The sequence below is a fragment of the Helicoverpa zea genome, chromosome 2 (assembly GCF_022581195.2).
Source record: "Helicoverpa zea isolate HzStark_Cry1AcR chromosome 2, ilHelZeax1.1, whole genome shotgun sequence".
Classification (NCBI taxonomy): domain Eukaryota; kingdom Metazoa; phylum Arthropoda; class Insecta; order Lepidoptera; family Noctuidae; genus Helicoverpa; species Helicoverpa zea.
The window spans coordinates 12277442-12304311 of record NC_061453.1 but is presented as its reverse complement, the minus strand read 5'-3'; the positions used below and the strand labels follow the sequence as shown (position 1 = coordinate 12304311).

Here is a 26870-nt window from a genome sequence, read left to right as displayed (position 1 = left end):
TGGAAGAGACATACAAAATAATAATGAGATATAACGCAACAAAGTCGGAGAGTGGGGGCTCGTGACACCACGTCTAGATATGTAAAATTTGTACTAAGCAGTGACTTAACACAAAATTCAAGCGTTGTTGCATCTTCGTTATTATTTGTTTGTGAGAGAGAGAAAAGAAAAATACGTGTCCATTATTTTAGGGTTATCTAAAAGACGGACTAATTACTTTTTTTGATTCACCATACCTATTTCATAACATTCATTTCTATACATTTCAAGTGCAGTATTGCTCTTGAAGTTCCACATCAGGTGTTCCAGATCTTTGATGTTTATACGTCAATAGAGACTGCTTATCAGATTGAACCACTTTTGCTAAAACGTCATGTCTTCATATGCTATAGTCTAGCTGGGCTCCTGGAGTTCCACATCAGGTGTTTTAGAGAGTGCTTATCAGATTGAATAACTTTTGCTAAAACGTCATACCTCTATATGCAATAGTCTGGCTAGGCCCCTGGAGTTCCACATCAGGTGATTTAGATCTTCAATTTGTATAAGTCAATAGAAAGTGCTTATCAAATTGAACAACTTTTGCTAAAACGTCATACCTGTATATGGTACAGAGAAGCTGGGCTCTTGGGGTTCCACATCAGGTGTTCCAGATCTTAAAATTTATTATCTCAGCTGAAAATGCTCATCACATGAAACAATTTTTGCCATGGCATCATTTTTGTATCTCTTATAATTTTGTTGGTCTGTTGGTGTTCTGCATCAGGTCTTCAAGTTTCGAAGATACATTATAGCCTATATGTTGACCAGGCTTAATACTGATACAACAAAGAAAAAATCATTGAAATCCGTCCAGTAGTTCCGAAGATTAGCGTGTACAAACAAACAGACATACAGACATACAGACATAATTTTTTTTTTGGATTTGTGCTCCATTACTGTTTCTAAACCCCACCCAATTATTATTTTTTTAATATATTCAATGTACAGACACAGTTTTTTTACAGATTTATTATATGTATAGATTTTATTCGAATATTATTCGAATAAAATATAAAATAAAATCGTAAAGTAGGACCCTTCTTATTAATTTTATTTTATATTTTAAAGAGTATAATATTGCATGCCTGTGTACCTCATCAGCCATAACCTGATACAGACCTACATGGTCAAAGCCAGTTCTAAATTCGAAAGAATGTTATTGACGCTTTCACACTGGCAGCTATTAATCACATCAATGGTCACATACCGGTTAAAAGAGGATTTACACCGCCTCTTTCTTGTCTTACCTCATATGGCTCGTGTCAGCATGAGTTATATCAACGATTATGACATAACAGTCTTATGTAAAACACGATCAGTTGAAAAAGTCTAAAGGTACATTTTGAATTCTTGCTGCCGACCGCTTGAAGTTGACACAAGCTGCACCACTGCTTTGTACGTATTTACATGGAACATTTTTAATCGAAGCGGCAACAGCAGTTGCAGTCCGCAGCAAGAATTCAAAACGTACCTTTAGGATAATAAATAGGGTTATTGAAGTGAGAGCACCTGTCTTTCTTGTACCTAAGTAGATTGCTAAGCTTTATAACCGCAGACAATATGTTTGTGTTATAATTAAGAATGTGATCTCTACGATCAGAGTTCCAACGGCGCCATTGGAGCAACGTGTGATATCCAGAGATTTCCATATCAGAATGATTTTATTTGTCTCAGATCAAGAAGGAATATGAATTGCAATGGGGCCACCTCAGAAGTCCCTTTCAGATGAAATAATTGTAATTTTTAATCAGTATGAAAATGAAGAAAAACACGCTACAGAAATAGACAAATAAGAAGTTCTGATTTTCATTCACGCACTAGTATGTAGACGAAACCTTACAATTTATGTAGTCCATGAACAAATCAACTCAATGTTATCCTGTACCCGCACTGAATAGCTAACAAGTTTGTCAACTATGTGATTACATGCAGATTACCGTTAAGCTTGCCTCTGTCTGCTGTTAAAATGTAAGCAAACGACATATTGTGTTAGTATCTATTAATGTTCTTTGTATGGTCAGTCAGTCACTTTACAACTTTATCTACGTTAAGGAGTGTTTTTTTTTGTTGAGATATCGTTGGAATTTGTTGTTGTTGTAGTCAAAGACTAGCTTGTTATCTATTATTGTCCCCTTTTTGTAATAAACGTGAATTTAATCATATATCATATGCGCAGCGTTGAATCAAAGGAATCACAAAAGTATTGCTTTAAATCGGCTGCATCTCTAGAAACGCTCTAGAACAGAAACATTTAAAGAGACGACGAACACATTTAGTCGAATGTTTTATGGATCCTTAGCTTTTACAATCTCTTCCCATATTTTCCTTAATAGCTTTTCTACTGGGTAAACTCACGTTTTACTACAACATATGTATTTTTTTTCGAATCATAGCCATTATTATGGGTGATCACGTGCGAGTCGAGGCATTGTCGCGTTTATAATCGTTTAACACAGCGTAAACAATTGAACATCTGCAACCAATTGCAATTATTGAGACCTGTCAAAATTGAAAAGAATGAAACACTGATTGAAATGTGTTACAAACATCGGTAACAAAATATCCCACTTTCTTAGAGTAAAAAGTTCTGCTGCATGGTGGACCAGAATTGGAAGAAGGTGGTGAGCAGTGGATGGATGTGGCCTGCCCAAGGCCGGGATCGTTGGCGCCAATTGGGGTAGAGCTTCATTCAGAAGTGTATGTCGAAAGGCTTTGGTATATGACTAAGTGCAGAATTTTTTTAATAATGAGTCTATTTTTTCCACATTATGAGAACTACAGCATGGCTATAATTAGGTACAATGCTGCATTACCTTCAAAGCAGGTTGTATCAATCAATAAGTAACTGTGGTCAAGTCAGAAAGTTTCCAGAAACATCGGTGTGGTTAATCAGCCACATTGGTACTGCATAGTGATTAATACAACAGCCCTCGAGTTAAATTGTTGATTAACCGTGTAATTGAACTGTTTACACTAAATTAGCTGGGAAAAATATATTCTTAGTACTTGTAGGTATATGCTCAACTGGCTTGGGAGCTTAATGAATTATCTGGTGTCTGTTTTTTGGTTTGTCCTTTGTTTATACATATTAATTGGATTCTAAATTAAACTAGTTAGAGTCCTAGACAAGTAAAGGTGGAATGAAAAAAAAGTTGTTTGACTTTTTTGACAATGAAAATAAATGTGGGATGACGTATACGGATTTAGGTACAACAAAGCTTACTATACTATTCATCGAAATTATGTTAATGTTAAGCACGTATTTGTTTAAACAGTGCATTGAGTTACTAAATTAGATATTGATATATAAAGTTCAATTATTAATAAATCCCACAAAAAATATTATTCTACACTCATCACTTTTGACTACTTTCGAGGCAACTCATAATACTACGACAAAAAATCAAGCACAGCTAGTGTTATTTTAACGATATGTCTAAACATAACTCTGTAAATACAATATGATGATAAAGTTATAACGAAAACTATCGTTGGCGCCAGTCCTACATAGTTACATACACAACTTATATTTAAACACAAAGCTACACAGTGCGTTAAGGTGTCTAAAATATTGATGTGCTTATGCAAACGTGACACACATACTGACGGTGTCAATGTCAATATGACAATGCATATTAATATTCTTGTTCTTGGACAGGTAACATGTGGGCATGTGGGTACTAGGAGTAGGTTTTTTTTAGGAAAGTCGTGAATTCAATCAAAGTTTTCAGTCGGTCTGTTACCGGCCAAATACCTGATTGTTGTTCTGTGCTTGCTATTCAGCTTTATACTGATTGACGAGCCCAAACAAACTATCGACCGACTAAAAGTCGCCGAGTAAAAGTGTTCGCGTAAGCTTAGAAAGATTGTGTGGTTGGTTATCATCTCGCTAGCCTTTCCTCAATTCAGTCATTAGTGGAATTAGAATTTTCAATAAACCTAATTCCATTCCACTCATTAATATGTATATAAGATTTTTAGATTTCTATGCTCACACCGTACTCTTCTCACACAGAGAATGTAGAAGCTTTAATCACCACGCTTGCTCAAGACGGATTGGTGATTTCAGACTTACTGCAAGATTAGCTAAGAGGGCTCAGGGCTGACTTCAAACGTTATGTAATGAACCTAAATGTATTTTCCTTACTTTTCTGCTAGCGTTTACAATTGTAGAGGTCTCTCTATCTTGCCTAACTCCGCTGAGAGTACTTAGGTAGAACAAATTAATGCTTGTGACTTCCAATTTCAGTTGACTGTTTTATTCGAGAGGATTCCAATCAGTATACTCATATCCTAGGCAATAGAGCCTTAGGTACTTATAAAGTTCTAAGGTTACATTTCTTAAGTGCTCTCGTGGGTGGTATGAAAGCCGTTAAGTCCAAAGAGGTTGTCACAAAGATCCTTTCTGAGGCACGAGGACTGGAACATTCCACCACAAGCATATGTAGAACCTTTGTTGATAGTCCCACGCAGCTGTTATTCTTACCCAGCAGTCACTCAAGAAAGTGATCAATGTTATTCTAATCTATAAATGTGTACATTCTTGCCTAAGTAGTTAGTTTTTATATATTTTGTGTAATAAAGTAAACATTTTTGCAGTGAATAAACCTCTTATAATTTGCAATGTTTACTGTAACTTTATCCACCTAGACTTTCATAAACATATATTATGTAACTTTACGTTCATTTTGTGAGTAGAGACTGCAATAAAGATTTTATTTATGTTTTATTATATTTGTTGACAATATGAAAAAAAAACTATTTGGTAGTTAATACTAAGTGGTCCTAAGTTGAGTTGCAATCGTTTCTCAAAGCATAAAAACCTTCCGAGTCAAATAAAGCTTGTAAAAAATAAGCTTAATTGATTTATAATAATTTATTTGTTAATATATTCCGTAAGGCGGGAAATAGTGACGTCAGGACGGCATGGCTAAGTTCCCCATAGAAATGACCTTGTAGTTCGCATGACCAGCTCTCTGATCAATATTGAAAGGACTGATAACAACAAACTCAACACGCACCTCATTTAAACTTACTTATGTAAAGAAATCTGGGAAATAATTCACCTTAGTGGATTGAAATAACCGTGGCATTTTTTCATGTAATATCGTTGGTTCTTTGATAAGATCAATAAATAGTCTTACTACAAGGGACCTGTACTTTTTAATAGAAATCCAAGAGGTTAAAGGTCAATCACCTCACACAATTATTCTTCAGTCCTTAAAAATAACAAGCTGTTCTCGCTTCCCGGGATTCTACCCATGTCATGAATGGGCTTCTTCCCGAAATACCCCAAATGGTAAAGACTGTTAACATAGCTTCTTCATGCCGCACTTGTAAATTGAAATTTAAAATGATTTAAAATGATATGGCATGATGATAGTATTCGATATACCTACAGTATGTTGTTATCGAATTGTTCTATATAACTTGTGTACAGGAAAATAAACACTTGAGTCAGTGTCCAAATTCAATTCCAGTTGAACCCAACTACCTAAAAAATTATGCGCTCATCGTTTCGATTTGTCCTGTTTACAAAACTTTCAAAAAACATCTAAGTGCCTACTTACGGTACTTGGAATGAATGCGTAATGTAGTAGTGTGAGTGCATTTTTTTTATTGCCTAACTTCAGTGACGCAAGTCTCCAATAAGTATGTATATCTTTGTTTATTTAACCTATGGCCAGTACTTATCAGTTATTGTTTCTTAGGCTATATTTTAATAAAATATGTATTGGCTGCTGAAAATATATTGGATAAAATAAATGACCAGACATTAGTAGTATTTTACAGGTTGTTCTTGTGAGAAAAAATCAAATTAAGTAGATAATGTATCTTATTTTTGCATCTCAGAACTACCGGCTATGTAATTAAATATATGAAAGAAAAAGACTAGAAGTGCAATTCAAAATGCTACAATTTTATTCTTAAAAGTACGTTTGTACGTACTTCTTTTTATTTTATGCATCTCATTAAAATTAATTAAAGGTGATCGTACTTAAGACTTTTATTATTTTTTTCTTATCCAGACATCGTTCATTCGGATATTTTTTTTTATCATATTTTTCTTGTTTCGGTTTCGCCAGCCAGTTTTATTCGAATACATAATGAACACAACATAACATAAATTTTGACATTCCAACTGACCCCCGTGTTGTTTCTTCAACTTACGGCATACACCTTTGTACCCTATTTTGTCTTATTTTTGTTATAAAACAAAGCTAGTCAAAAGACTCATTTGTTTTTATTAAAAATGAGATAAAAAAAATAATACCCAGTGACACCCAGTCTATTGTCACAATTTTTTTGCTGAGGAGATTTTTAGTAATTTTTGTACTGTTTGTAAAGATCAGCGCGCTTAAACACGTTACTCTACTACTTAAATATTATTGTTTAAGATTGAAGAGATTACTCAGTAATTCTATAAAACTTGAGCAAAGAGAACAGAGGAATGTGATTAGCATTAACCGACATTGTGTAAAGAGGCGATAGTGCATTGTAAACTCGAGTAAGCGGGCATTGTTTGTTTACCTATTTGTTTGAAGAGTCAACGACATTATGATTCATACTGAATTCGTATTTAGAACAATTCACTTTTCAGTGTAGTAGTTTAGTATTCTACCTATTAAAACTTTGCCACTAAAGAGGTTACAATTAGAAATAGTAATTGAATTCATAAAAGAGGCAGCCTTTGAAACAGGTTCAAAATATGAAGTTCTGGAATCACTTTCTAGAATGTTGATAATTTATAAATTATTCCATAGACTTAATATTTAATTTGAATACTTATTTTTAAAAAATAGTGTCTTAGAATCAGTGGTATTATTAAATGCTTCTCGAAATGATGATAAAATCTCTTAGGTTATAAAAATAACAATATTAAATTATGTATGGGCACATTCTTTTCAATGTAATAATTTATGTCGATACGTGATTTTCTCGAATTTGAACTCAGTCTAGTGCGATACTAAGCAATTACAAGACCTGGTAGGTAGCTGTGGGTCAAATAATTTTGTATAACAATAGAGTTTCTAATACATGGACAGACTTGCAAACGGATGTTTTACCCATCCAAATTTGCGTATGTAGCACGAACAATGTTACCTACTTACCTGTGTAACAAACGCATCAAAATCACCATTGTGTTCAATCCATGTTGATTTATGAATGAAAAGTTTAAAATTCAATTGTCATGCGACCTCTACATCATTCCTAGGCTCAAACCATTTTACATAGTCAATTTCCACTTAGATACGAGTTGAAGAAAATTTTATATTCAAAATTGGAACTTGTGCCAACTTACCATTTTGGTGTAAACACAGTTTAAATATAGAACAGCACAGTTTTGAGTTCCATTGACAGCTCTCAACAGTAATTAAAAAAATAAATCCTTCACTACTGCAACTCTCACTTGCGGAAAAAAAAAACAAACTATATAGTTCGGAATGATATTTTTAAACGGATTGGCGCGACCGCTCCATGGTATCACGAATGTGTACTGCCAGATGTGAGATGGCACAACACATGAATGACTGCGGTAGTATTTACATCAGTAGCCAAAGGAATTTCCACTCTAGCAAGAGTACATAAAGCGTAAATTCAAATGACGTCGATTCTTGACGGGCTACCGGCAAACGGGTGTGCGGGTAAACACGAAGTTTTGTTTCAGAAGAAAGTTCTGTTTCATGTTCAGCGCAATGCCGCATTGTCGGCCAGCCAGCCAATAAGGTCAAAGCTAGCAACTTTATCGACGAATCAACAGTCAAGGGCGCGTGAAAATTTTACTAAGTAATGTTCACCTTCCTTGTGCATTCCAGGAATAATAAAGCTGCTAGATATCCTTGCTTACAATTATAAATGAAAAATTAAGTTTGTTAAGCTTTCACTCAAAGTTACTTAGTCTATTTCGATGAAATGTGGCATGGAGACTTATAGATAGGCTACTTTTTATCCAGCTGCAAAATTTATTCTAACGAGAAATCTACTAGTGGGTAAATAATAATTAATGAAATGTACATTGTAATGGTGTTAGAACCGAACAAGTTGGAGTAAGCAATAAGTATCAATTATGCAATAATAGGTAACAAGCTGAGTGCCAAAGTCCGCGTTTCTTTGTACTTTCGTTTCAATGCATGTTCTGACTTAAAATGAGGATCACGTTTAGAGAAACACTAGAGCTAGAACTTCTGAATAAATAAACATACAATTTTTCCTTTCCTTACCTAGCCACTATAATAAATGTGGTGATTGCGTTCCTAGTATAGCTACTTTCGGATAAGAAATGGCGTGAAAAATAATAGTACTAGCTGACTAGTTAATAGACATGTGGTTAAGCTTGGTTTCACAGAATTTATTAAGTAAAAAACAGTATCCAGGTGTCCAAAGTGAATAATGCGTACTTTAAAAGAAATACATGTTCAGAAATATCAATGTTTATTTTAAAAAGCCAAAAACTATTTTGAACATTTAAAAGCTGGAGTTGATTCCGCCCGCACCTGTATTGTGTACAAAAACGTTTAGATGATAAGAAGATCGTTTACAAGATTAATGTAAAAATGATTATAAAGGTCATAGGCCCACGCAAACGACAAACAATGAAACTTGAAAAGTTATAAGAAAACCTAATCGTTATGAACTTTGACATTTTACAAAAATCGATGCATCGCTCGTTTATAAGCCTTTAAAATAATGACAATTAGTTTACCTTCCTACGCCGGTGAAGACTACGACACTACGCCAGTGGAGACTACGACGCTACGCCTGTGGAGACTACGACGCTACGCCTGTGGTGACTATGACGCTACGCCTGTGGAGACTACGACGCTACGCCTGTGGAGACTACGACGCGACGCTACGCCTGTGGTAACTACGACACTGCATCTGTGGAGACTACGACGCTACGCCTGCAGTGACTACGACGCTACGCCTCTAACAGTATAACGCTACGCTTGTAGGCCTGTTTTTATAACAACATCTCTAATTATTCATTTTGATTTTAACCGTATCTATTGGTTTCAATAAGGTATATGTAAGTATATTTCATGCGGTGCGTCATGCGTGCTATAATTAGTAAGCATACCCACGTAAAAGTTGTTCATCAGAAACAATTATTTTTGTAACTTTACTCGTCGACCATGCATCTACGTCATTTTCAGGTCACATGCTACTGGCGGAATCTGGATCGTCATTTGTTTACTAGAATTCGTACCTTGACAAAAACAAATGAAATGTTGCGTGTTTACGTATTGCCGTTCGCAAATTACTAGGCACTTATATAAAGTTGAGTCGTAGGTCGATGTATGAAAATATGTAGGTACCATACGTGTCTGTAATGTTAACGTTAAATAAGGTGAATAATTGAAAAGAGCATAAAAGTTAAGTCAATAGCTAAGGGATAAAAAAATGCTATTTTCGAAACAAGCTTAGTCGAGTGTGTTTCATATTTTTGTGCCTTGTGGGTGGTACTTTTAAAGTGTTCGTTCGGAATTTAAACTAGCCGGGTGGTGATCAGACAATACTTAAAATAAATGTTATATTATAAGACACAATTTGAAGCTAAGTAAGCGCAATTTATTTCGTGATCTACTAAGTAAGATAAGTTTTCGATAACTACATAGGTATTCCCACTTCTGCCTACCGAAAGTTATAACAAAGTCAGAAGAATACTCAAGCAGAAGAATACTCAAGCAGCCGAAGTGCAAGTGTTGCAATGCAAGAAGAATGTTAGAGCCATAGCTAGAGCAGACGCAAGTGCAACTGCAAGGTAAATCAAATGACATTGACACATTAGCAAGTGACAAAAGAATGCACTTTTTACATGATTATGTTTACATTTTTTTAATCTTTTGTAAAAACAACATAACAGCATGATATATATGAGTATTTTTAACAGTTTCGCGATATTTTATTAACTACTTTTTGTATGAAATTATTGACATGATGAAGATCGAAAATCTCACAGTGAACGTACACATACGTTCTGAACACCTCTACTATTTATTTCTCTTTCTTAAAACTTATTCCACAAAATATTATTCTGCTACACACAATATATAATGTTATTGGAAATATTTAAGAATTTATAATTAAATATTTAAGTAAATTGTAATTTATTCTCTAACCAAAAACAAGTAAGACAGGTTAGGGTTTTCGAACGAAACTTGCTTTGACTTGCTTGACGTTTCTCGCTAATTTTCCTGCAAAGGAGGAATGAATTAGTCGTAATTTATTATTTTTTCCTTTTAGTTTCGTCTAAATTCTCATGATTAAGTGTATTGTTGACAAACGTAGTGGATCCTGATAAAACCACGGAAGATTATTGAGTTCAATACATCGTAAGTAGTGCTGTGTAATACAAATATGTAGTCTGTTCATGCGTGTATCCATGATATTTCAGTGTTCGTTTTGTGTGGACATCTCATGGAGTTATTGTTGTCGATAAACACGTGATCCAAGGCCAACACTTGTCGCAACTAATAATTTAATTAACTTATTCGCGAAAGCCCATGACATTTTTGTATGATGTGAATTTATTATTGTCTAAAATAGCAAGGTAGCAATGTTTTGATTACGAAACTGGATCGTTATCATCCGCATAATATTTCCTTTGTGCATCATTTGTCGTTGGCTGGTTACGCACTCGACAAACTAGTTCCTAAACACAAGCTTGTAAATATTGTTATTAGGTTATTGGCTTGCTCATCCCTGACATAGTGACCAGAATGAGAACTACAGATAAAACATAGATAATGTGTGTGGTTGACCCAAAACCTAAGTTTTTTTTCTGATTTAATAGCAAAATATCAATTGTCAGCTAATCCTACAAGAATTAATGTGTTTTTTGTAACCTTGTGTGACATTGTGAACATAATGAATTTAAATTAGTCTTTAAATAATAAGATATGAATGTTTGGTTTGTTTTTGCTCTCTGTTGTACGCAAATCCAATGTCTCAGTGTTAACTTCTGTAACTATCAATAAAACAAGTGATGAGAAGAATGAAAACTAAATGAAATCTATAATACACACAGTTTAGCCAGCTGATAATATAATTTTCAAAATAATAATGAATAAATTAAGATTATCATACATTGTGAGGGTTACTCTTTAAAACTAAAATGGGCTCAGCCAACCAATTATTCATGAGTATTCCAAATATAAAATGAATTAGCCTGTCCTACTACCTACAGTATACACTCATTATCTATATGAATTGATGCTACAAATATAGACCTTTTAATTAATTTTCAATTTAAATACAGAACAAGCATAGTCACACATATCCACATCATAGTTCATATTCAGTCTTTGAAAAGAGAACACATTTGAAAAAGAAGTATTTATTCAATAAAGTGAGACAAAGGTAAACTCCTGAGGATTGGTATAGCTCAGTGGTACGTTCAGCAATTAGGCTCATATGATAACCATGATATTTGCCTTACTTATGTATTTATGATCATAAAAATAGTGCTTAATCTTACCCATTTACATAATATTTTTTTTCTAAATTTACTTTATTGTAGGTACAAAATCATGCAACCACCTCTTCGGCCTACACCCACCTGCGTAGGAGCGCATGAGACTTGAGCACAGCACGAGCATATGCAACATCCATCATGTTGGGGGTAGTCCTTGCGTTGCAGCTGGCGATGCTCACAGAGACCTTCGGCAATGTTGATGTTTACAATATGGCGGATAAGCGGCATGTTGTAAGTTACTTTTTTTTATTTTTAAACCTGCTGTATGCAGTTTTTACTTATAAGATTATAGAAAATCAAATGTGTCTCATGTATATGTGCAAAGCCCTACAATGGGTTAATGGGATATGCTCCATATTAGTAGCTCATTCATAAAAATCTTTGTATAAGATAGCCAAAATTTAAAATGATAGTAGTAGAGTAGTTAAAAAAATTAAATTTAGTGGAACTGTGTGTAGTTACAAAATATATTGTTTAACCAATAGAAATAAAAGCATATTAGCAAGACCAGTGTGACCTTTTTAATGTCACCTATCATAATAAAAAATGCTATAAAAACTTGTTCTGTTACGCCATAACACAATAGAAAAAATATTAAAACTGATTCCAGTTAAAATAAAAAATATGAAAAAACTTATATTGCACCCTATGTTATCTAAAAAAAATATAATTCATGATTTTTCTATAATAACTATGAAGCAATCTAGCTAGAACATTGTGGAAATGAGTCATAAAAATTATACTGATGTGATTCATAATATTGTCTAGGTAGTCATAATAAAAATCTGTAATTGATTCATAGATGTTTTCCGTAAAATAAACGCGTTTGTTAAAAGGAAACGGCTTATTAGTACTTACAAATTAAAAATTATTAAATCAATAACGCTAGTTACACAAGTGTTATGTAGATTGGTATATGAAAAAAATATAATTGTAATCGTTAATTGGACAGCTGTTTAACTTGTCTGCATGAATTAGTTGCAATATTTAGTAGCCTATTGCAATGTTCGTAAAACTTTCCTTATTGGTTTTCATTAACCGACTTCCCAAAAAGGAGGAGGTTCTCAATTCGGCCAGTATGTTTTTTTATAAACATTTTCAAGTTTTTGCATTATGTGGCTGAACAGTTTGTTCTACCATTTCTTCTTCCCAGTGAAAACACATCGGAACTTGTCATTTGTAGAATTTACCTTTACTAAAATGCTTATTTTTAGTCTACTCTAAATGAATGACTTATAATGTCCATTTAATAGACTTGTAGTTTTTATTAGAAACTGAATCACATTTTCGGCGTCATGCTCGATGAAATTATGTATTGATTTGCTCTATTTTATATTTGTTACTAGACTAATTTAAACAAAGAAATAATATTTAAGATATATTAAAATAAAGCAATCCTTGTAACGTATAGCTTAAAGCTTTTATTTTGCAGTCATTAATATCATGGTATTAACGACTCGCGTCTTAATTGCGAACACAAAGGAAGTGTTAATTTATTTATTTAATGGGGTTAACATTTGAATTAGTTCTTGTAACCTTAATACCATCGCCATGTTCGAATCAAGAGGTCAAACAACAAACCGGAAAAGGTTGTTAACCCAAGGATTATGGGGCTTCTTTAAATTTAGAACACCTTTAAACTTTGTAGACAGGTACCTCTTATTTAGCAGATGAATAAAAGGCAGGTTTATTTGCATACATGCTGTTCCCCGTGATTCCATCCACATCACGAGAACTTCTCTTAACCGGATAAAAAGTAGCCTATGTATGTACAAAATTTGATTTAATTCAGGTCACTAGTTTTGGCGTACGCGACAAACAGACTTACCTACAATATAATATTAATAAGTATAGGTATAAGAACTTAAATCTCAAATGTTATCAGGAACAAAATAAAAAAGTAAACAGTTTATTTTTTATCATCTATACATATAATAAAATGATAGGAAAGTCAAAACTGTACATTGAATATTTTTTTAGAAGAATACTTGGGGGGTGATCTATTATCGATTTTGACCACAAATATATAGTTTTTAGAAATTTTGTCTGTTTGTCTGTATGTTTGGTCTCACTGAACTCGAAAAGTACTGCATAGATTTAAATCAAATTTTGCACGAATATTACCTGGGGGCCGGTTCAACATATAGGGTATATATTATCACGCTATCACCTACGGGGGACGAGCAATGAACGATTACTTCTGTTAACATTTCTGTAGCAGCGTGCTCAGTAATAACAAATATTTGAATATTGAACTTATATAAGTTGATTTGCCTATTTTCAATCTTTATACAGAAAATAACGCTTTTAGAAGTAACTTGGGAGACAAAATAAATTTTAAGAAATTATTAAGGCAAGGTTAAAGTGGTTCCATCTGTGGTATATAATATAAAATACATAAAATTTGACAAAGCAGCGAGGTGGAAAATAACATGTATTAATTACCATTTAAATTCATAGAGGGAGTTGTACATTTTCCGTAATTCGCCATATTGTAACTCTGGGTGTAATTTTTCCATATATATTTTAATAGTGTTTGTCAGTTTGCCGGGCCTCATCAAAATCTCGCTATAATTGTTATCTTGATGCAAGGAAAATTGATAATACTAAGTCAAATCTAAAACAATGCCATCTAAATGGCTTTTTGAATATTAACTTCAAAAATTTCACGGAACCATTAACTATCTTTTAAAGTCATAGATGGAGTTGTGTATTTTTTCATAAATAAATTAAGCTGGGGTTTGTTACTTTAGCTAATCTTCCAGGAATGTGGTGGCCTAAAAGCAACTTTAACATTGAATGAGTACTTTTGAGTAGACCTTCAATAAATTTTATTGTGGTGAAAAACATGTAAAGCGTATGGATCGTAGAAGAAAGGAGGAAGATCGATCTCTCGCCAGGGCTGCTGAGTGTGAAGCAAGGCTCCTGTAGCTTGAGAAAGAAGCCCAGACACAAAGTGCAGATTAAAGAAATGGGACCTTCTCGATTTAATACCATACGCACGTTAATTACTTTATCGCCTTCGGAAACGTACAAATAACGCGTCGCATGCCAGAGAGATATATTTTCATTCAACTTCTAATTTATCAGATCCGAGCTAAGTCTAAAAAAACTCCTTTTAAATAACTATGTTGGATATCATTCAGTTACATAGACAGAATTGCCGTCAAACGTGTTTTGGCCAAATGTGCCCCGCCTAGGTAGAGCGCCGCCGTGTCCCCGTGGCGGCAATTGGCGCGGCGACCTCTTGCACCCGCCCCTGGTTCAAGCCATGGTCCGGCGCGAGTAACGGGATGCCGTTGTCTCCTTCTGCGTAGCAGTCATTCGGCGGCGGAACGACTGAAAATTTGCATTTCTCATCGCAAGCGCTGCGGTGGACGTGGAAGACTCCTCGGGAGCCGGGAGTCGAGAGACCACCGTTGACGTGGGTTTGTGGGTGGTGAGTTTGGGTGGTTCGTCGTCCTTCCGTCTTCTAGGAGAGAAAAGAGAGTCAGCGAATGCCAATGGGGGCCCCACCAGGGCCAAAGCCTACTGGGGCTGCGACATTGTTTGAAAGAGTTACCGGTGATCTGGTACCGGTGATACTAAGAACTTTAGAAGGAACATGGTGGGTTTTAGTCAGTGTGAGTCTGACACTCCGTCACGCTGCACCTACAGCCAGACCAGTCATCTTCAGTAAAGTGAATGTGGTCATCTTCATCACGTATTTACCAACTCATAGTGATCATCATGCACACCCGCTTCTCTAACTTTATTGAAAGATCAACAAGATTTTTTCAGTTAGGGAATTATATTAACTACGCTACTATTTACATCAATATTAGCGTGTAATATATCGAATTTCCGTTTATGCATAGCACAAAAACCAAAGAGTAGGCCTGCTAACGGCAGCTTTTAAGTTAAGCAAGTGTAAAAATATTTTCAGAATTATAATCATCGTTGAATTATTGAACACATTTTCAGAAACCACAGTACAAACAACATCACAACAGTAGGAACTGTCATCATCCACCCAACTATTCTTAAATTATGTGGGTGTTGGCTTTAAGTCAAACCAAATCTGTTTGAGTACCAATATGTTACTTGGAGTGCCTATCTGATCTTCTCAACCCAGTGAACTGGACACCACGTTATCCAAAGTAAGACAGTTTGACAGACTTTTCGGCTTCTGATTAGTCGCAGCTGCTGCAGAAAATGTACAAATGACAGCTTTGTCAGAACTTTGTTTCCTATGAGAATTACTAATGCTCCCTTTTTTTAACGACGTCAAAAATCATCAAATGACCCCTCCCGCTGTGGGTTAGCAGCGGCGAGGGAGTGTCAGACTCTTACTGACTAAAACCGTCATGTTCCGTCGTTGGCCTTTTATGTACCAGGGCCGGGGTTACTCTTTCAAACAATCCCGTAGCCCCGGCAGGCCTTGGCCCTACTGGGGCCCGCTGGGGTTGCTGACATCTCTTTGAGAGGCGCGTGGAACAACGCGCCCCCAACAAGCGTCATTTTGTCTATCTAAACATGAGCGATGAGCTACCTGAACTCACCGTCTCGCGACACCCGGCACCCGCGGTGTCTACGTGGTCCAGCGCGGCGGCCGGGATGAGAGGTGCGAACTCTCTGACGTTCCGCCGCCCCCTCCTTGAGCATGACTGCTTCGTAGAAGGATGGCCTGAACCAGGGCCGGACGCGAGAGTTCGCCGCCGCCTAAAGCCTCGACGAGGACCCGGCGGTGCCCTTCCCAGAGCACTCCTGAACTGTGTGGTCCACCATGTCCTCGTGGCTCTCCGCACAGTGGTGCCCGGGCGCCTCCTCACGACCGATTCGATGCAGGTATCTCCCGAAACAGCCGTGTCCGGTGAGGACCCGCGTCATGCGGTACGTGAGGGCACCGTGACTCCTCCCGAGCCACTCATCTTACCGCCTTATGGACTACGGTGGCGTGCCCTATTACTTTCGCCCCTTACGTAATAATTTTCCAATCGGTTGACTAGATCCAGAGATTTCCACAACGTCACAAACTTTACTTCTTTTGTTTAGATAAATAGTCACACATCGTCGAACTACCTTGATCGATCAACCCGTGCGGCTGCTAAGTAATAATCCTAATTATAGTGTCATGAGAATGGATACACCTACGGGATAAGTAGTATTTTGTCACGCAGACGAAGACGCGGGCAACAGCTAGTTACCGATAAAGGCATTTCAAGTAAACAACAATTTTGTTGTTTTACTAGAACAACTGATGCATATGTTACATAGGAAGTTCTCGTATCGAGTTAAGCGTCATACATTTTGATAGACCTATAGACCTATAGTACTTATTCCTAGTTGAATGCCCTGCAACAATATTGAGTCGTGTTTACATTAACACGGGAGAAATGTACGCCTGAGTGCTTTGTTTTTGATACTCATAGCTTTGCTTTGCGTTTCTTTTCTAGTTCTTCACTTCTTAATGAGACTTTTACATCCCATAGTAAGCATTTTGTCACACACACAGTTTCTTTCCGTGTAAAATCGGTGCATCCAGATAAAAGTCAATAGCCTTCCTCGATAAATGAGCTATCTAACACTTTAACAGTACATTATATGTGCATAAACGTTTATCTATGGCCGCATGGTTTTTTCACATACTTAATAATCTAAATAACAACATTGTCAGTTATTTTAAATTCAGCAGAAGTCAAATGGGGGCAATTGATTACACCATATGCTCGGTTCGAGCAATTGTGCACCGAAATCTGTCAACCTTTAACCTAGGAAGTATTGACTTTGACATTGATAGTTCATGAGCAAGGACAATTACAATATCATTGAATTAGAGTCAAGAATTATTCGTTGTTACTTCGTATCGACGCGAAATACCTTTTAGTTTAACATTATTAATGCGAGCTAAAGTAACTCTGTCTGTCTAATCGGCTTTGTCTGTCTAAGCGATTAAAATTAAATTTGATACATAGATAATCTGAGAAGAAATAGGCTTCGCTTATCCGCGTCCCAATTTAGCTAGCTATGTCCCAAAAGTTTTTGAATTCAGTAGGTAGTTTTCTTGTGATAGCTTTGTACAGGCTGGCTTGCTTTTGTAAACAAAAGGAACAAATATTTTAATTAACACGTTTTATAGACTCTATTACTCCTCTCCTAATGAAGAAATGATAGATATAAATAAAATCAGCAAAAAAAAAATACCAATCATTTTTTTAACTCGTTGTGTTAATGTTCGAATCTCCAAGTACTTAAACCGTGGAAGGTCGCTACAGGTGTTATCCGTTTATCTCTGTGTAGTATGTAGTTGTGTATGTACGAGAATGTTTGCACAATCGATTCTTTCACTGCGACACTTTGTAATCGAACAGCATTACATCTCGACCGAAACGAAGTGAATACTGACATCAATGCCTCGGTTTATCACCTTTTGAAATACTCCATAAAGTTTTAATAATCAAAGTCTATTAAACTACCTGATTTCATTTAATTCACATTCTTTTTTTGCAACGCCCATTCGTTCCTACCATATATGTTTCTGCCCCTTAACATATATTGAGTAGTTTATTTAATCATACCTTATTTTCGCGACTTCCAAAAAATATTTAGCCAAAGGAATCTACTTAAGAAGTCGAATAACACATATTTCGCTGACGTCATTGTCTCGATTGCGGATTAAGATGAGAATTGCCAACCGAACCCTGCATGTTACTATGAGCTTATACATATTTGTACCTTATACAGTAGATGCCTAGACACAGTGTCCTAAACTTCGGTCTGTCTACATGACTCACATAGCAACCAATCCATGCTCGAAATATCTCATGCACCACGTCTCTTATACATACTTAAGTATCTCCAGTCTGATCAATTGACGCGTTTGTCGTTAAAACCTCGTCCCAAAACAAGTTCGTTCACATCGCACAATTTGTTTTACACTACAACGCATGACAGTCATGTGTGTAATATTTTCGCAAGTAAATGCATCGATCCGTTCGCATGCCATGCCGGACCTACTTACGAAGGGTTACGAATGAACATGTCGACGGCTCCTAAGTATACTGAGTCAACTAACAAATTTTGCGAATTGCACTTTTTTGTGTATTAACACAAATAACAATAACAATATTGTAAATACACAAAAAAGTGCAATTCGCAAAATTTGTTAGTTGACTCAGTATACTTAGGAGCCGTCGATGTGTGCTAAATATATTTGCACATGCTTATGCTGCTCCCAAAAAATATCGTGAGAATATTTTTAAAGTCCGAAAGGATGCACTTATTTATTTATGATGTTATTTATATGTCTTCCTTAGTTTGCAGACTATTATGGCAAGTTTGTTTGACCCCTCTTTCTCCTTCTGTTAGAACAGGGCATACAAACACCATTTGGCTATTTCAGTCCACTATTGGACATGCGTCCTTTTAGTGTGAGTTGCACCATGTAACGATAGCCAAACCATAACCAGCCGTGAAATTGCCGCACACGACACATTGGGCAAATCGGCGATTTGACAACTGAAAATGGTTCAGTTATCGTTACAGTTAAATGGAGCAACACACCATAAGTGTTTTACATCACACCGTCTGCAAGTCCAAGGTTGATATTTCTCAGAAATCTTCACATATTTTTATTTCCAATAAAATAAACCGCATTAACATTAATCGAAATTTTTTCCTCAAATTGAACTTCGTAGCGCGACCTGACCACATGCGGCTATGACGTGTCGGGTATAAAGATCAATATGCACTTACAGCCGCTCCCAATATTCGATCCATCTTTTTTTACTTACTAGAAATAGGAGTTCGCCATTACTTGTATTGGAGGTAGTAGTTGGCGGTAGTAGGAGGATAGGGGGTAATGTCAAAATGCTATCTCTAGTGAGCAATAACGATGGATAGATAGGATAATGGAAGCGGTCGTTAATTGCACGTTACCACCCGGTACCGTAGCTGACTCATGTAGTTACATTGGCAAGACACATTGGTACAATGTGAAACAAGAATGTAAATACTTTTGTTCTTGCCGTGCGAGTGTCATTTGTTTTTGTTATGGGTGAAAGGAATCGGTGGATAATCGATTGGCTGATTTGCAATTCGATGTCCGATTAATGTAAATAATTGGGTCGCTTCTACGTCTTACATTTAGGATTTCCATCACATTTACATACCCCAGAAATAACTTTGTAAAATATTGTTTTATTTAAAAATTAAATTAGGACTAGAATTTAAATTAATAAATCTCTAGAGCTTTTTCAAAGCAGGTTTTTAATAAAATTATCTTCATTTCTTTAGACGTCGCTTATATTCACCTCGATTCTCAAGATGTTTTATTTCTCACAACGTCTTCTCTCCAGTAACGATTTCCGCCCTTAAAACCTGCTATTGTCACCCTTAACCTATATTTATGATGCATTCAATATCTCTGTTGAAAATAGGTATTATCTAAATACGCTAAGCTAAAATGCAGTACAATAACATCAATAATGATCTGTTGACAAATTCAATATAAGTCAAGAACGAATATTGTTCGATATCGGGTACCCAAACCGCTAACAGCAATTACCAGAAATGCTCTAAAATAATCCAAATTAGATCTAAATCTGAATGAAATAGAACGTATAATCGTTAAGCAGAATATTAGTAATATGATAATTATATACAAACTCATCATAGTAGGTAGGTATATTACTGCATTATACATACAAATGTTGTGCATCGTAGAACCAATAATTATAGCTAAATATGCATTTGTAAGAACTAACATGACGATATGTGCGTGACGTATGTTTTTAATCAAAATTGAGTACCTAATTATGTGTTTAAATAGCGGAAAGTAAATACTAGAATAATACATACTTTTAACTATATTAAAGTGCTATTGATATCATACTGGTAAAGCTTTAAAATAACTGAGGGTTTGTGTTAAAATACCAACCTTGAATAAAGCTTTCACACGGGTTTTCAAATGTTTGATATAGATCAGTCTACAAAAATCATCAGCATAAGCCTTTTTTATCTTCCAACTGCTGGGCAGAGGCCTCCTCTCACACTGAAAAGGATTGAGCGATAATCACCACACTTGCTCAATGAGGGTTGGTGATTTCAGACGTCATAGTCCAGGTTTCCTCAAGATGCTTTTCCTCGCCTTTAATCAACCAATGTTGTCCAAGATATACCACAACAATTAGAATAATATAAATATTATTACCTCTATAGGTCATAGACAATACTTTGTAACTATCGATCCATTCACATAAAACCTTAAACATGATTGTTTAATGTTTAATAAACATTCTTTAAAGAAAGATCAATATGATAAGTTAATAACAATAATCAGAAGTACCCCAGTGCCCTTAAAATACAATCTCAGTGGAGATAATAAATACTGATGATAATAACAAGGCCTTCACGATTTGTGCAGCTTATAGATTATATTTAGAATATTGATATAGTATCTGTGATATCAATAAATATCCTGTACTTCCCTATGATTATTAACCTACTACCGATTTCTTGTATTAATAATAATAAATAATAATAATAAAAACTTTATTTCGGACAAGTCCATATGAGCGAATACAAAAAAGAAAAACAACATATGAAATAGATTACATTGCAGTGTGTAGGCTAATCCAGTGCCTCAGTAACGGTGAATCCCACCTATCTGTCAACACGTTCAGGATACTATTGGAACTGGTTCGCACTCGGTGTAACAAGGAAGCGCATCGCTTTCTAATGATGGCATGAAACCCGTCAGTGTGCGCGTCTGCGAACATGCCCGAGGCACTGCAATACCGGGGCAGCCCCAACAGTACCCTGAAGGCGTTGTTGTATTGTACACGCAGGGCGCTGTACGTCGTCCGCGTATAGTTAACCCACAAGGAACACGTGTACATCGACTGGCAATACGCTTTAAAAAGCGTCACCTTAACCGCGTTACTGCATCGTTTGAACCTGCGGGCCAACATATTGCTTCGGACCGCCAGCGCCCTACGTTCCCTCTCCATATCTCTATCATCCTTCAAGTCTTCTGAGACCCAGTGACCAAGATATTTAAAGTGAGACACTTGCTTCAGCTCGTTACCACTTAAGGTGATAGGTATTGGGGTGTAACTTTTATTACCGGCTTTAAATACAAGTATCTCACTTTTTTTTGAGTTATATCTCAGTCCATGACACTCCGCATACGTCTCACAAATTCGTACTAACCTTTTCAGGGCTGAGATTGAAGGACTCAGCAGCACCATGTCGTCCGCATAACTAATGTTATTAATACTAACTCCATCAATATGACACCCGACGCCAGTGCTGCTGAGTTCTCCAATAAGACCGTTCATGTACAGGTTGAAAAGACGCGGTGAGGTCAAGCCACCCTGCCTCACACCACAATCCAACCTGTACACATCTGATGATGCCCCAGCCCATCTTACAATATTTGTTTGTCCATTGTACCAATATTTTAACATATTTACAATTTCTTGTTCACACGTTGTCTCCCCTTCCATTTTTTCCCATAGTTTCCTGTAGGACACAAGGTCGAATGCCCTTGACAGGTCCAAGAAACAAGCATAAACAGGCGTCTTTCTGTTTACATAGTACTGGACAGTCTCCTTGAGACACATGATAGCACTCTCTGTTGATAAACCTGACCTAAAGCCAAACTGCTGATCATGAAGGTTTATATGCTCATTCAAAAATGTATTATATAAATGTATTACTTGTTGTTGCTGCCCGTACCGGGATAAAATATAGCCTATGTTACTCGTGGATAATGTAGCTTTCGAATGGTGAAAGAATTTTTAAAAACTGTCCAGTAGTTTTTGAGCCTATTCATTACAACCAAACAAACAAAGTTTTCCTCTTTATAATATTAGTATAGATATATACTACTCAGGGATAATGTAGCTGCCCAACAGTGATTGAATAGTTCAAATGTGTTCAATAGTTTCGGAGCCTTCAGGGTACAAAAAAAAAAAAACAAAAAAGTCTCCTCATCATTACATTAGTACAGAAAACAGATTTTCCTATTAAATTAACAAAGTATCCTTTAACTATCTTCCAGCCAAGTACGTAGACAATATCTAAAAAAATATTAATACCTAAAGTAAATGACGTAGAAAAAAGCCTTTTGGCTTAAGTTCTGAAGAGATTATACACGAAACTGTTTGGTTATAGATTTGCAAAGAGTTTTGTTTTTACCTATACATAATTCTTAGTGATACGTAAATGAACCTTCATGGGTGCTGTACTACAGTCTACGCCGACTTCTATTCATAGACGGTTTATCTAAACAATGCTTTGTAGGTATTCTGTTGTCAAACAATAACACGTATTATTATCATTCTACTGGACACGGGGACATAGAGAACTATACAGGTACTAGACAAGAAAAAAGGAAGGTCAGATAAAACGATTGTAATAATACATAGTAATGAAATTGATATAAGTCGAGATGTCAAATGGAGCACTTCAAAAAATATACGCAAATACATACATGGTACAAAAAAATATTCTTAAAATCGTCACGCTAAAATATATGTATGTAAATGATAATGAATCTGAAGCTTTGTAACTCCTATCTTTGCTTTTACCTAAGCAGTCGCTCGCATTTTTTATCCATGTACTTTTTCGTCTCTTTCTCAATCCATATATTCTTTTATATTGTAATACTCTTATTTTGCACATATCGAAATCTGTTATTTTGGTTTATACTGTTGTTATTGTACTGATAAATGATAAATTTCTTTTTCGCGAAGTCAAAGTGTATCTTTATTATCGTTTCCAGCTTATTATATCAGTAAACCGTCAGAAATTAATGACTAGCAGGATATTTTGTAAGATTAAAGTCACAGGCATAGGTAACTTTTCATATAGCTAGGGTAGCTTCGAGAAAAAGTTCCAGGGTTAAGCTTTCGATATGGTTGACCATAATGTTATCAAGTAAAGATTCCTTAGGCCCGTCTAAGTCTAAAGCTGTTAAGTTTTATTTATTTTTAATTTAATTTACAAACCTATTTATCTTTAGTTATAAATATAATCTTTGTGTTCGTATCTACTCACGTCATTCATTCCTCTTCTATGACTAGGTCCTAAGACAGTTCCTTGGAGAACACCAAACCAATTGAAATAGTACCTTTGTATACATATATCTTGTGCTATACACTTCTGGTTTCTAATTATATCTATAAACCAGGTATTCTGTACTAATAATTTTGGAGCTGAAACGCACATTTCTTGCCAATTTACGTTGATCACCAAGCAACATTATTGCGCAAGTCTAGAATATAATAAATGGGTATCGTTCTCTACAAGTACTTACCTACTGTTTGTATTAAACACACATACTCGATAAAATCAAGGTAAAATCAAGCAAATATGTATTCTCTTTGTCCGCATTCAATCAATGTCTAAGATTACTTTTTCTGTAGAGATGTCTGTAAATACAGTTCTGAATATGAACATAAGATAAATCGAAAGATTTTTTTTTATATTCCGGTCTGAAAAGCGTCCTGTTATCAATGAAAATGACGAAATAAAACTAACTTACTTATCCGTCTTTCGGAATGCGAAATTGTAGAGCCCGCCAGATTTTGAAAATAAATGAGATGTGAAGGTAATATTCAAGATGATCTATTATCTCATTAGAAACCACGGGCAGATACTAGTAAATTAGACGCTGTAAACACTCAGCTATTAATCTTATCTCACGTGGGGGAATATTTCCATTCGATAACTTGCCACCACATAAGCAGTCTGCATTATTCCATTACCAACCTCCTTCGATACTCTATAGTTGTTATTTTTCTTTTTTACGACATTTTAATGTTTTGTTTATGGTGAATTCAGTGTTTCTCGCCAGTGTTTTATTGTGCGACCGGTTTGTTAGTAGCGGAAATAACGTTATCCGCGAGTTATAAATCATATTGTTTAAAGGAAAAAACATATTGTGTAATCATATTAATTTACTTCTATTTGATAACTATTTTTTTCTCTATAGTTTTTGAGATTTAATCTCATATTACAGCCATTTTATCCCTCCCGCAGTATCACTAATTAAACGGAACACGACCAATTATAATCAGCAATACCAAAGTTTATCAGTGACTAAACAACCAACGTACATGGACAACGCATGTGCTTCGCTACAAAGTAGAACTGGAATTGGCTGAAAACAATCTGCCTTTGCCCAATAAAAAAAAATAGTGCAGTGCGTCAAAAAAGTGGACAGTAATTGGCGAGAGATCGTTTGTTCTAGAATGTAAAGACTCGAGATTCGATTTTTAAAGTTCTTCGGTGTCATTTTTCGAAAATGGAAATTCTTCGTCATCGAAATTTGAATGCAGTGCATGTGCTATATCTGGTTGGGATGCAGCATTTCGTTAGTATTGTTTTGTCTTTTCATCTATGGGTCACAAGTCACAACCCTATTGGATAAGATTACTTTTATCGATATTTTAATTAATAACTTTGATGACTATCCTACATTGTAAAGGCCGTCTAGGCTGCTTAGGTCATTCGCTATTTTTAACTTACTGTTTAGGTATATTGTCTGTTAGGAATTGACTCCATCAGACATATTAGGCCCTACTCGACTATTTGGCCACTGCAAGTTTTTTAACATGTCATTGTCTGTATCAGACCTGTCTCCAAATAATTTGTTATCTCCTGTTAAAAAAGGCCTTCTATCAAATACTCTTTTAATAGACAACAGTGGGAAATAATTAATTTATAAAACTGGGTTCCTTAAAATATGTTCAGTATTTATTTGAAATAAATTAATATGTGCTTCCATAAAATCTTTAAGGATTAGAAATTATATTTTCCCTTCTTTAAACTGATCAAGGTTGCAATTATCTATTGGGTGTTAAGATTTGAATGTAACTTGTCTGTACATCAATTCGAACAATATGATTTGCGCGCAAACAGACAAACAAGATTGTAATGTCAGTTAAGCATTTATTACCATTTATACTAATTTAACTGATATCATTGTAATTATGTATCAATAGTCTCGTTATGAATTTAATGTGTATTTACTAGTATTAAAACGTGACTGATGTCTAATACTATCTGGTCTATAATTAGGTTTTAATAACTAGGAATACACTTCAACATACGAAATATTGTACAAATGTGATAAGGTCCGATTTAGGCCCTTTAACTTGATATAGCTGCCAGCCTACATACATATTTCTAAGCTAAAACCAATGAATATAATAAATTCTTCCCAAAACAAATATAGCCTTCCTACTTTTCTCAATTTAATATAATAATTGACTACTCCAAAAAATATTCTATTCGACATCCACATTGTTTTTCAAATTCACCACATAACCTTATCCGCCTGGGAGGATTAGACTCCCTGGGTCTATTACACCTCCTGAGTCTAAAAGACTCCTAGCTATATTAAATCATTCTCTTCCCAGCAGATAATGGACGAGTTCCCCGACATGCCGGCTAGCTTCGGCAGCGACCTGCCGCCGGACGGGCTGCGAGGCTTCCTGGTGGCAGGGGAGCCGCATGACGGGTGCTCCGTCCTGCCCCCGCCGCCGACCACCGTGGACAACTTCACGGGGAAGTGGATCGTGCTGTTAGCCAGGTAAGAATGGGTTGTTATCTTAAGATAATGGATCAGTTCCCCGACATGCCAGCGAGCTTCGGCAGCGACCTGCCGCCGGACGGGCTGCGCGGCTTCCTGGTGGCAGGGGAGCCGCATGACGGGTGCTCCGTCCTGCCCCCGCCGCCGACCATTGTGGACAACTTCACGGGGAAGTGGATCGTGCTGTTAGCCAGGTAAAGAGGGGTTGTTAAGTATGGGGAATGTAATGGGTATTTCTATTTTATTATCTTATATTTTACCTACTACAGTTCAGTACAGTAAGTCTGACGTGAAGTCTTACCAAGGGTTCTTGGGCTGCTCGGGTTGAGGAGATCTGATAGACAAACGCTCCTTGTAATACACTAGTACTCAGCTGAATCTGGTTAGACTGGAAGCTGACGCCTAAAGCCCCCAGAACACCTTGGCCCAAGCGTGGCCAATACACGGCATCACCAATGTGTACACGGAGTATTGATGCATGTTGGCGGACATTTGTCAAGGTTGGCGTGCATTCGGCGAGTTGTCGGTTTTTTGGGCACACATCAAAGGAATCGTGGCCCAGCTTGGCGAGTGGTGTTTACACATACGGCCAATGTTTAGTTCGTCACCGATCGCTGAGGATAGTACACTTTTGTGTTGCGTGTAAAACTAAATATAGTAGTAAATATAGTAGTGTAGTATAATATAAATATATATAGTAGTGTACAAATAAATAACCGAAGCCTAATTACTTCGACGTCCATCGCAAGTGGTTTGCCAGGCAGCAATGAGCCA

At 36.0% G+C, this 26870-nt stretch overlaps 2 protein-coding genes across 5 annotated transcripts in view; one reads left to right on the top strand and one right to left on the bottom strand.

The window, feature by feature from the left end:
• The window catches only part of LOC124638024 (solute carrier family 22 member 3-like), a 54510-nt gene extending 46976 nt beyond the window's left edge, over nt 1-7534 (bottom strand). Inside the window, exon 1 of the mRNA XM_047174809.1 lies at nt 7343-7534. Coding sequence (XP_047030765.1) covers nt 7343-7345 — 3 coding nt within the window. The 5' untranslated portion in view covers nt 7346-7534. The remainder of the gene's footprint in view (nt 1-7342) is intronic.
• A 2680-nt stretch (nt 7535-10214) lies between these two features.
• LOC124639022 (E3 ubiquitin-protein ligase RNF13) overlaps nt 10215-26870 on the top strand; it is a 29037-nt gene continuing 12381 nt past the window's right edge. The window contains exons 1-3 of one of the 4 annotated variants that reach the window (XM_047176245.1): nt 10215-10373; nt 11561-11746; nt 25927-26096. In XM_047176245.1, the coding sequence (XP_047032201.1) occupies nt 11654-11746; nt 25927-26096 (263 nt within the window). In that variant the 5' untranslated portion in view covers nt 10215-10373; nt 11561-11653. The other 3 variants (XM_047176239.1, XM_047176253.1, XM_047176258.1) reach the window with 3 other exon arrangements.